Source organism: Berghia stephanieae, chromosome 2, assembly GCF_034508935.2.
Source record: "Berghia stephanieae isolate SIO BIC M18660-M18661 chromosome 2, UCSD_Bste_1.3, whole genome shotgun sequence".
Classification (NCBI taxonomy): Eukaryota; Metazoa; Mollusca; class Gastropoda; order Nudibranchia; family Aeolidiidae; genus Berghia; species Berghia stephanieae.
This window is the reverse complement of record NC_088361.1, coordinates 90,388,592-90,401,377: the sequence shown is the minus strand read 5'-3', so window position 1 is coordinate 90,401,377 and position 12,786 is coordinate 90,388,592. Positions and strand designations below refer to the sequence as shown.

Sequence of the window (12,786 nt, the reverse complement as noted above, 5' to 3'; positions counted from 1 at the left end):
AAATCACTGTATCCTTTTTGTTTCTGAATTCATATTCATAAAAATTTGACAGTCTGCGTTTTAAGAAGTTGTTTTATCAGTGTATTGAATTAGGAAGAAATCCAATGAAGAGTCTCAGAGATACAAGCCAGCCGACAAAGAGTGGCGTGTTTTTTTTTTGGATCACCTGATACATTGAATTTAATTAATATAATACATAGTGAAAATGTAAATATGATCTGAGAACATTCAAAGTGTAAAATATATTAAGATACAAAATTGTACACAAATCTAAAAAACCAAAACTAAAACAATGTGAAAACCAGAAGTATATAACGAACAGAAATAATTGAAGTAATAAATGGAGTGCTTGAATTTTTATCAATATTGCCATCATCACAGAAAGAGGAAATCTTCTATTTCACATTCATTATCAGCTGTTAACCCCATATTCACAGATCAACTGGTAACAATTGAAACTTTGAAAATCACAGAAATCCAAGGATCAGCGAAAAATTGACAGCCCTGAATAATAATAATAATAATAATAATAATAATAATAATAATAATAATAATAATAATAATAATAATAGTAATAATAATAATAAACTTGTTGGATGAGATAATATAAGGTGACAAAGAAAACTATCACCTTGAGGAAAAAGACAGTATTTGTCTACATATCACAAGTAATCATACATTTTTATTTCCATCAGGCAGCATAACAATTAATGTAAAACAACTGCACATGAAAGTGTTACGGCAACAACATCATGAGGTATTAAATAAGCTAAGTAAAAAAGCCATAGGATCATCAAAGTGGAATCTCCATAGAAGGAACCACCCCCCCAAAAAAAAAAAAAAAAAAAATTTATGACCCGCTACCCCACATTGGTATTATGTCAGGATAATACAAATTTCCAAAGGCATTGTAAAGCCAAAATCATTAGAAATGTGAGATTTTAGTATTTGTCACTTTCAGATATTATCTCCATTGTCTACAATATAATTAAACATATAAACTTAACCAAAGTACACTACTCATTGGAATGTAACACGCTGAGCTGGGTGACCAAATTCTATCTGTATAATAAATCGGTATAACTAAATACGATGGACAGGGTGGACTTCATGGTCAAAATAAATTTAAGAACTAACAAACCCCAATTTTCCCCATTTCTTTGTCTTATTCTTTTCCTTCCCTGTATAAAATGGAGGAAGAAAAAAAAATGATATATATTATAAAAACAAAACAGAAAATCGAACTGAGCATGAAAACCTGTCTATACTTCTCTACAAGTTGTAGTGTTGATAAGGGAAGTAAGAAAGGAAATAATACTTGAAGAACAGGGTATGTATTGGTTACCTCCCATGAGCATCGTATTTTGCCACGCTCGGATTCTAGCACACTTTTTGGCTTCTCCCGAGAGCTTGCTAGAATCCAGAGAGTATTGTTTCTTATTTTTCATATTCAATTTGATTTTGAGCATCTGGGTCATCCTGACATAAAATGCTTTTGAGGCAGTAGATCAAACATCATCATAGAAATAACCATTTCATTTCTTTATGCATGAAATAAAACCGACTTGATTACCAAATGGAAATCCGTCACGTTCATGTGAAAAAAAGAGCTCACTCTTACATTTGGTGCACTCTGCTGATGTAACGTCTATGTGTTCTGGCAAGACGCCTTCCCGTTCAAGTAAGATTGAATTGGCTCTCACTAAATCTACATGAACCCATCCTGTTCTATTTTCAGCAGGACTAGTCAGAGACGGATCTAGATCAGTCAAAGGTTTGGCTTCAGAGGCACGAAGACTGAAACATTTCATTTCAACACTGGGCCCAATAGCAGCTCTTACATCAACAGGGTTTGTCCCGTATTCTCGCATCATTGTCTTAAGTGTTTCCACCACAGCACCTTTCACAGTGCCCATCCAACCAGAGTGAGCAGCACCACAAGCACCTACGAGAAGAAAACAAGAAAAAAAGAGAAAAAAAAAGCAGTCAACTAAAAGCAATTTATTTTTTTGGTTGATGAAGAGTACATTTCTTTATCCCAAACAGGAATCGCACTTTCTTTGTGAAACTCAATATTTGACACAGTGACCCTGTGTCCCAAAATGGTATTATGTTATATGATGGGTTAGTTTATATCTTAAGAATTGAATTTACAGTATTAAAAAAAGGACTTACGTAAAGATATTTTAATGACTAAAGTAGAATACAACAATTTAAATAACAACAAAAATAACAACAACAACAACAATTCTTCTTCTTCAAGTACCAAGTCTGTGCCAGACATCGGTGATCATGATACGCCATTCATCTCTCTGATCAGATAACCTCAGAAAACTAATATTACTCTTCTCTTTCTTTGTCACCCAGCTGTTCAAACTATTCAAATATGTTTTTCTTGGTCTACCTTTACTCTTTTTACCTTCTATCTTTCCTGTGAGAGCAAGATGTTCAATACATTTATGTCGATTTAGGTGTCCTAAAAATTGCATTTGTCTTTTTGTTATTGTACGAATTAATAGCCTTTTAGTTTCAGCTTGCTCTAATACTTCTTCATTAGTTTTCTTCTCTGTCCATGAGGTTCTTAACATCCTTCTAAGAAACCACATTTCTGCTGCCTCCAGTTTCTTTCTAATGTCTTCTGTAATTGTCCAGCTTTCGCAGCCATATAATAATACTGACCATACGTAGGCCTTCAAAACCCTATGTTTTGTTGTCATTGAGATATTGTGGTTTTTAAAAACAACAACAATAATAATAATAATAATAATAATAATAATAATAATAATAATAATAATAATAATAATAATAATAATAATAATAATAATAATAACTAGACCACCTGACCCGCTTCACTGGGTTCACTTTCGTTATATATATATACAAAATATCAACAGAAATCATAATCCAACTGAAAGGTATAAGATTGCTACATAACCACTTTGGCATCATGTGTAGTGTGCATGTACCACTGCACACTGCACCAACTAGAATCATAGTGGAAGTCAAGGCTTGAAAGCGACCGACAAAATGGAGGACATGAATAGCCATCTGATTTCGGAAGAATCAACGAATTAAAAATGGACTTGTTTAAAACGATCCAAATTGTGGCATATTGTTTAACTTTTGCAAGATTGATAATAATGTTAACCATTCGGATACTGGTAGATATTCTAGCTGGTTTGTGAGAAATTCCTTGGGCGTCACATACAGACGTAGGTTTTTAGTATTTAGATTAAGAACTCTTTTATAGCACGAAATGTCAAAACCTCAAAGCACTTTACAATATCAATGGCTTGACTAAGCGTAAACACACTCTCAATGTGCAAAAATCCATACAGCAGTCATACACACTAAATTTACATGTTTTTACATACTAGAATATTATGTGATATTCAAAAAAATAAAAATAAATTAAAACTAATAATTCACTGATCGAGCCGAAAACATTAACATTTCTTTCAGCTTTTTCTTAAAATCCTCAATGCTGCCTGCAAGCCTTACTGCCAAAGAAAGTGATTTCTTTGTTGCTTTTTTAACCTTTATTGATTGTTAATTTTTTTTTGTTTTTAATACTTTTTACATTTGTAATGGTGAATTTTTTTTTGTAATTTCGTTCATTATTTCAAATCACAATCTTGCCAGACCAAGATTGGACATTTAAAGCGTAGAGCAGACAGAGAATCGAAGCAAAACCTTATTCCCTGCTACATTCTTTGAACTATTCTCATGCAAATTTCTCTAGATTGTTTCCCTTTAACAGAGACAAAGAGGAAAATATTCTCATATCGATATGAAATTAAAGGGATATAGATATTTTTCCCCATGGACAGACGTTGATAATTGTTGGGTTTTTTTCAAAGCATGTCATGTTTCATCATAATAAAAACTAGTACCAATTAATTCAAGATCATCATCTTAATCTAAAGCACTTCTTGATAAGGTTGAGGGGGGGAAGGTATCTTTCACATGTGTCCTACACTGAAAGAATGATCCAGCAAAAGATGAAAACCAAATTAATTTTAAATGTTTTTAAAATCATTTGATCCTTTAAAAAGGGATAGGGTCTTTGACCTCCTATGATGGGCCCATGAGGTCACTTTTGCTGTGTCATCTATCCCTCTATACAGTAGAACATGAAAGTAACGTACTCGGAAATAGCGAGAACTCGGAAATAGCGAGTAAAATCTAAATCCCCGTTTTTTTCCCTTATTTGAGTCAATAAAATTAGCATGAAAGTAGCGAGTATGAAAAAGAGGTCAACTCGGAAATAACGAGCATTTCCTGCCCCAGCCTAGGACTGCGAACGAAGTAAAGCAAAACAAGAGACAATGGCAATTTAAATATTTTTAGCCTAGCCTCTTTTCTTTTCTTATTTTTTGTTACGAGTAATATTACATAGTAGCCTAGTCTGTAGTAGTACATAATAGGCGAAACAAATTTGGGTGGGGGTTGGGTTTGTGTGCGTGTGTGTGTATTGGGGGTGGGAGTCAATTATTCACCCAATGTGGTCCACGCGACGCGCGAGGTAAGCACATGTCAACATGCCTCACTTCGCAGCATCGGTCAGCGAGTAGCATCGTTAACGAACGACACGATCAGCGAGAGAGGGGAGTGTAGAATCATTATTTCAATGGGTCAGTGATTGAGTGGTGCGCTTGCTTACCTCATCAAACATGCCGAGTGCATACAAACACTCGCGCGCACACGCACACGCACACACACACACACACACAATTCTATGTTCTTGGTTTTTTTCTAGTCATGATTTTACTTGAAAAAAAAAAAAAAAACACAAAAAAACCCACAAAAAACAACAAAAAACCAAGCATTCTGCCACTTCTGTGAAGAAATTGAAATAGGGGCGACGGCTTTTACTCGAATTACACACTGAGGGGAATAACCAGCAATATTATTACCTTTCCTGGCAACTCGGGAATAGCGAGAACTCGGAAATAGCGAGTAATCAGGAGTGGACCCGTCGAACTCGCTATTTCCGAGTTCTACTGTATTATGTTTGCCCTTTTAAAGATGCTCTCTGCTTTTTTCTGGATTGAGATTACACGTTTTACCCTGGCTCTGGCAGGGACTAATCGCTGAAATGGGATGCAGTCAAATGTGTAGGTCCTTATTAGAAAGGTACTTTTTTCATTGTAGATCATTTCTCTGTTCTGTACTCTTATAGTTTTTAGTTCCAAATATATTACTTTATTTTGCAAGCATTTGATTGTATCCTTCACAGCAGGAATCTTTGCCTGCATCTGGAAGGAATGTTAGGAGTTTATTTAATCTTAGGCTCTCGCCAATAATTCATACAATTTGATGACAACATACATGAAAGTGAGGAAAAAAAAGTAAATGGAACCAAAAAATAAAATTATACCATTAATAACCACAAAAATACAAAAACTATAATAACACCAATAATAATAATAATAATAATAATAATAATAATAATAATAATAATAATAATAATAATAATAATAATAATAATAATATTAATAATAATAATTATTATTATTATTAATATTATTATTATTATTATTATTATTATTATTATTATTATTATTATTATTATTATTATTATTATTTTAATAATAATAATAATATTAATAATAATAATAGTAAAAATAACAGACGCACAACAGCAATAATATCTAGTATTGTTTTTGTAAATGAGGATCACGCTTATACCCCAATCGTTGACAATAAAGAAGTTAGGAATTATATCATCGTAATTCTGTTTCGGATAATAAAGTTATTAGCATTTAGTAACACTAGGGTAGTCAATCTATGCACATTGAAAGACTTAAAGAGTAGCCCTTCAGAGCCAATCAGCCACGGAGTCGGATTAAATCCGGTTCCTATAGCATGAAATGGACAATAGCTTATGCTTGCTAACCTTTGGAAAGGACGCTAGTCTATCACAAAGTAATTTCTGGCAGATCTGACAGACCCAGATATCCAATCACAGCCATTGGACAGGGAGAGGGGTCCAAAAAAAATCTCAATGTCACCTTGGACTGATCTTGGTCCCTTTGGGTGTGAAAAAAGTGCTCTACCAACTGAGCTATCGGGACACCCACATTGATAGATTGCTCTTGGAATGTACTATTGTTCCCTATTCCAACAAGTAAATTTTTTACGTTTTGTTTGATTCTTTTATCTTCAGATCTACAATTTTTTTCCCATCATCTTCCTTTAACAAGTGCTAAAATGACCACTGAGCTCCAATAGCGTTGCATAATCCCTACAAAACAAAAACAAAAATCCTTTAAAAATATAAATTTACCTGTTTTGGTGTCAGCCAGTAAAATGGGACAGCAGTCTGCACCTGGTGCAAACAAAGTCACTCCTGGAGTGTTAGTAACCAGACAATCATACCTGAAAGAAATAGAAGGTCAGTTGCAAATTACAGTATGTTTTAAAATCATGAATTAGATAATTTAAAAGTTTGACCCATGATATGAGAAAGTGGGTTTTTCCTGACAATAGTGAACCATTGGGCTTTGTAAGGCTAGAATCATGCATGTATTGCCTTTCACTTAATGTAAATCATGAGAAATAAGTGGACATCTTGTAACAAAGATAGTAGCCACTTGGAAATTTGAAGAAAAAAAAAAAATAATTGTCTGCACCCTGCACCCAAAAGAGTTGTGGTTGAGGTAACTTTTCTTTGACGCATATATCCTTTGCGATAAAATAAAGACTTATCTATATTCTAATACTCTACTCTACATTCTATACAAAATATTTTCTTCTTCTTGGATGTAGCCTCCTAGACAGCACGATGGAAAACCGTTCTTGTTTTAACCGTGCCATGCATCCTGCTTGTGGTTTTATGCCCACCCAGGGTAACATGTCTTGAGACCATATTCTCCTGGCTTCCCTTACTTCCTTAACTTCATAAATCCTCAAAAACTATTGAAGAGCAATAGTGATTGTGATTGACAAGTGACTTTACAAACAAATGTAAGTCTTAGAAAAAAAAGAAATAGTAGCATCCAAAAAACATTAACAGGAACAGTATTTGTTTATTTGAGGAGGAGGGATCAAGAAAAGCGGGCAAAAAGGTAGAAGTCCTCTGTTTAGCCAAAAATCTGCACCTACATTATACAAATGGGACAATAGATAGAGTGGTCTCAACTTTAGTCCTGATGACTCACTAATAAATATCAATTGGGAACAACTAAGCAAATTAGTAAAAAGAAGAAATGGAACTAAATATCAAACGAAAAAAAACTGAGATTTTATATAGTGCATTATCAGCAAAATGTGCTCAAAGCACTTTCTTTAAAAGGGGTCCCCAAGCCAAAAGTAATGCTTTTAAAATATAATGAAAAATGATACACATAAAGCACAATCACATCTTTAATTCAACAAAGGCACCGCTGTTATCCGTCCAGTGCTTATTTAAATTTCAGTCTGGTGAAAGAATACAAGTAAAGAGCCTTTTCCAAGGATTGAGCTTTGCGCCGCTATCAAAGTTTTGGAATCAAGGACTTACAGGTATCATAACAAAAGACAAGAACACAACAAAAAGACCATAAAGCCACAACGATAACAACACTATAAGACACTAATTAATTACTTCACAGCAGGGGAATCCTTGAAATCCTTCTCAACTATTCGTACAGAATTACCATGCTCAACTTTGGTACAATATATTTTCTCTGGATCAAATCCCACTGCAACTGCAAGTCGTCGTCTATTTTCATCTATGACTACCTTTGGATCCACTTTGATAGGTGTGTAAACAAGATTCAATGAGGCTAATGGGGTTAAAGATGAAATTCCACCTCGTCTCGTGGTAAACCCTAGTATGGTAGGAAAAAAAAAAACATTTGGTAAGTTTTGGACAATAATTCATAACACTGAGTTAGAAATATCTCACCTGATTAAAAGTAAACCATTGATGTGTTTGTGTTGTAGTGAGGATGATGATGATGATTACAGTAATGATAATAATAATAATAATAATAATAATAATAATAACAACAACAACGACAATGGCGACGATGATGATGATAATAATACTTATGATAATGTTGGTAATAATAGAATGAGTGAAACAGGCACTTATGTTGATAATAACAAGAAATGAAGTGAGTAGGAAAATGCCGGAAGACAATAGAGAATAAAAAAACTTTGGAGATGGGGGCTCGAACCCGTGACTTTCTGGTATGACAACTCAGCCTAGCGGAGTGGCGGATGACTTAGACTGTAGAGCTACCTTCTCCTGGCCAGGCGGAGTTGTCATACCAGTAAGGTCGCGGGTTTGAACCCCCATCGCCACAAAATTTTTATTCTCTATTGTCTTCTGGCACTTTCCTACTCACTTCATTTCTTGTTATTATCTGGCACCTTGTAGTGGAGAAGGATGCTCCAGATGTTTTCTCTATCTATGCTGTCAAACACTTTCTCAAAGTCTATAAAGCATATATATATAACCTTCCCTCAAATTGACAGTTAATGGAAAATTTCTCGTCCAGTGAAAACGCTTACTATCAGACCTATGATATCCTATAGTTGTAGCAATGTCCAGTCCCCTCTAGGCCATTCGACGTGTTCATTATCAATGAGTAAAAAAGCCTAGCTTGCCTAATACTTTGCATTGCACAAGTGTTCACTAACCACAGAGAGAAATGAGCAGCAGATGTCGACAAATGCTGATATTGATGCAGAAGTGCGGACGTAGTTCAAGCAGAGTCAAACAATCAACACACCGACATCATGGTCTATCAATATATCAGGCGAAGATATTGTAGACAGACTAGGAGCATTGAACTGAAAAAAGACATCTATGGCCAGATGCTTTCCTCCACCCATTTTTTATTGCTCCACTATAACGACAACTCTCTATAAAAATATTGTTTCGAGATCCTGACTAATTCGTTATAGGGAGGTAGCAAAGTATAACTAAAGAGCTGAAATAAATATATCAAGGTAAGGAAGTCAAACACATTCAAAATGAAGTGAACTTGCACATGATTACTGTTTAGACATCATTTGAATACAAATAATAAGGACCAAAACATAAGAACACTCATTTTCCGACAGCATTCCCCCCTCCTCCGCCCTCTTCAATTCTCATCTGTAAAGGAAACAGCATCTGTCTGTCACTTGGTGGTGGAGATGGGGGCATCATCTCTCTTTACATTACACAGTGAGAAAGAATCTGGCTTGAGAGAGAGAGCATCTTTCATTCTGAGACATCTGGTCTCCGTGCATTCATTTAATTTCGAGCAAAACCAATATCACATAAAATGCTAGGAACTTCCCTAAATTTTGACTAGAATTACGGGAAACAAATTAATCAATTAAGTTTCATTATAATATATGGGTTCCCTGATGGCAGCATTATTTAAATAATATTCAATTAATTTTGTATCATCATACCTGCATTAAACAGTCTTTCTGGAATGGAGAGAGGGCGAAAAATCGTGACACTTTTGGGTGAGCTCACCTCCTTTAACACTTCCTTCAAACATAAATCAACTTCTCTTTCTTCTACATTCACTATGGAGGCTAGAGGTTGTTCAGAAATGGGTATACCATATACACTCCAATTGTGAACTGGTGTAAACAAACTGCAGCAAACCTTTTCCCAAAATTTTTTTGTTATCACAGATGTAACTAGGACAAAGTTAAACTTTTTTTCATCATCCAGTTTTTTCTTGGCCTCCCATATGTGACGAATGAGGGTAGAATTGTTCACCTCTTCTCCATGATCTGAAATATTAATATTAAAACAAAAAAATGATATTAATATTACAAATCCTGAGATTTTAAGATACTAACCACTCTTAGAAACATATAAAATCATTCACTTTTGAAATGTTCCCAAATGTAAAACCAAAACAAAATGTGAAAACTTTTGTAGTTACGTAGCGGCCAGCTTTTCAAAGAGTTAAAACTGAACACAATCAAGCACATTAATGTCATGATAAAAAATGGCAGTATGTTTGGACTATAACAAAAAATAATCTAAATTTCGAGTATACAAAATTTGTCTGTTCCTGATTAAAATCCCTTGTCAAAAAAATCATAATCCTGGGACACGTCAGGGTCATGTCCTTACAGTCTCATTTTTTTTATTTCTTTTATTCCATTTCTTCAGATTGCCGAATCAGGACAGTCCCGATTTTATCGAGACACTTGGCCTCTCTGCTTTTATGCCTGGGCACCAGACAACAGGTTTTTGAAGTTTTTATCTCTGCCATGAAAAACGTCATTCAATTTTGAGAATTTTGAGCTATATTTTCTTAAAGTTGGTATAGAAGTCTAATTGATAAATTGCAACAACCTCTTTCACTCATGATGACATAAAAAATCCAGACTGGTTTTGATATTTAGCAAGCAATCAAATGTCAAGATATTTTGCTAATGAGTAAAGCAGGGCACTTAAAAGGGTACTCAAACCCTAGGACCTTCTGCGCTGAAGACGAGTGTAATAATACATGACCATATAAACACACATCCTATTCAGAGGACACGACATAAGGGTAAAAATGGCAAAGCTGGGTAAACATTCCTCACCATCCTCACAGAGAACATGAAGGCTTTCAGGCCATACATGCCCCAGTTGTTGTTTGTTTACGAAGTTCTTGAGTTGTTCAGTTGTCACTTTGCTCGAGTCAGTGATCAAGTCAAGAATAACAAGCTGGAAAGCCTCCATGACACATAACAAATTCAGATTATCTGAAAAGATGTAAAAAGAAGGGAGAGTATGAGCTATTTTGCAATGCAAGTTTTATGGCAGTAAAACAAACATACAAAATGCATGCGTATACCATTCTATTAATGATTTCAGTGATTGTTTCAACCAAAGGCCAAATTGATTCAATGCCTTTGGATTTCTTTCAAGCTTTTGTTTGACAAACTAGACCATAAAGGACATTTTATAAAATTCAAAATGTATGGACAAATCTTAAATTGGATTAATTCATGTCTTTGAAATAGGACCTAAACAGTTATATCAATAAAATACCAAAAGGTTTAGATATATCCCAGGGAACAGTTTTAGAGATTAAGTTTCCTAACTTACATTAACCACATTGATAAACATTTGACTACAGGGACAAGGCTTACATGAATCACAGACAACAGGTTTTTGCACTGACAGATAAACACTGAAAACACTTATGAAGAAAAGTCTTGATATTTTGCCACAGTAGGAAAAGAATAGGAAAATAGAACTCCATTCAGGTAAATGACAATTTTTTTTTTAATTACAAAGCAAACTTCCAATGAACATAACAATATAAAGATGTATGTAAGAAAACGTATTACGTCCAACAATTCTCAAAAGTAACACATCAACCCGCTCAAAATCAATTTTAAAATGAAATGCTACAAAACCCTTGTTAAACCAATAATTCTATAACTTGAAACTGTCTATACTATTTTCCCCCAAATACAACACGCCTCTACGGAACAACGTACCCGGTGTTATCAAGCCTCTGAGTAATAGTAATACTAAGAGACCTTAATTTGCACTACAAGCTTTTACTTTTAGCACCCGGATAGATATACTTATTATTGGATAGGACTGCGACGCGACGGGATACTTGGGTCTTGGGTTTCAGAAGGATATAAATTATCAATAATTTTTACGTGGAAATCACGGGATGAGCCCTGTTTAAACCAGAAAGAGATACCAAAGTACATTTTTAACCATCTAAAAAGAAAAGCATAAAAGAACTAAGTTCCTGAGTCATGCAAAAAAAAAAAACAACACCGGATTGATATTGATAGTGATAGACTTAGACCACACAATATGTATTGTTATCTCTATTACTATTATTCCAAGATTGATTTGAGAGCCTAAAGTAAATTCTGAAATCTAATTACTCTCAAACCTTTAGCTTCCTAAATGAAATCAATGTAAATATCATAACTTTCAACTGAGATCTTTTGGTTGTTCACATTGATAAGCCGATAAGGTTGCCTGTGAACAGTTGAGGAACGTCGCCGGTCGCCCTTTAAATTGTTAGTGCATTGTGCAAAACACGAAAGCCGTGAAGTGTAGCGAAGGCGTTGGCTCATACTTCCTTTTTAAAATGTCAACAACACGGTTCAACAGGTTAAAGGTCAGTAAGGTCATCAATGACAAGCAAGAAAATTTTTAAATTATCAAAAATGTGAAATTTAAATATAGAATGAGCTTTTATATAGCGCAATATCCACTTAGCGTGCTCAAAGCGCTTTCCAAGGGGTCCCTGGCCAACGGCAACACTTAACATTTAGGACGGGACATGACGCCTGTTAGGCGACATTACAATTTTTCGTAGGCACAGAGACAACGCTGTTAACGGCCAGGTACTCATTTTACACACGAGTGCGGTGAGAGAATGTGATTAAAGAGCCTTTTCCAAGGACTCAATTATGCGCCGAGCGAGGCTCGAACACAGGACCTTCCGATCCGAAAACGAGTGTCATAGCACTAGACCACATGTTTTGCTTTTATTTAATACCCTATTTGTTTGGAAAGGGGGGGGGGTGTTTGTTTTTGTTCTGTTTTGTTTTGTTTTTTTTTAATGGTTGTTTGGTTTTATCTTTTTTTTTTTAATTTTCAAAATTTGGTATTTTATCCGTTATTTTGTTTTGTTTTGTTTTGTTTTGTTTTTGTTTTTGTTTTTTGTTTTTTGTTTGTTTGTTTTTTGTTGTTGTTTTTTGTTTTTTTGGGAAGGGTGGGGGTGTGAGTGTTTTGTTGCTGTTTTTTTTTTTTTTTTTTTTATTAACGATATCACTGAAACAAATAAACTAAACATTATTCTTATGTATCTG

General features: G+C 34.5%; 1 protein-coding gene across 2 annotated transcripts; it reads right to left on the bottom strand.

Annotated features, from left to right (window-relative positions):
• Window positions 1-1,410: 1,410 nt before the first annotated feature.
• LOC144965820 (purine nucleoside phosphorylase LACC1-like) lies at window positions 1,411-11,998 on the bottom strand. Of its 2 annotated transcripts, none has more exons than XM_078901574.1 (6): window positions 11,859-11,998; window positions 10,537-10,698; window positions 9,397-9,729; window positions 7,589-7,814; window positions 6,290-6,381; window positions 1,411-1,945 (listed from the first exon to the last, which is right to left on the bottom strand). In XM_078901574.1, the coding sequence occupies exons 2-6, from the start codon at window positions 10,673-10,675 to the stop codon at window positions 1,536-1,538; spliced, it is 1,200 nt and encodes a 399-aa protein (XP_078757700.1). In that variant the 5' UTR covers window positions 10,676-10,698; window positions 11,859-11,998; the 3' UTR covers window positions 1,411-1,535. The 2 variants fall into 2 exon arrangements, with proteins under 2 accessions (XP_078757700.1, XP_078757701.1); XM_078901575.1 differs by lacking the exon at window positions 11,859-11,998 and adding an exon at window positions 11,443-11,522.
• Between the last annotated feature and the right edge of the window lie 788 nt (window positions 11,999-12,786).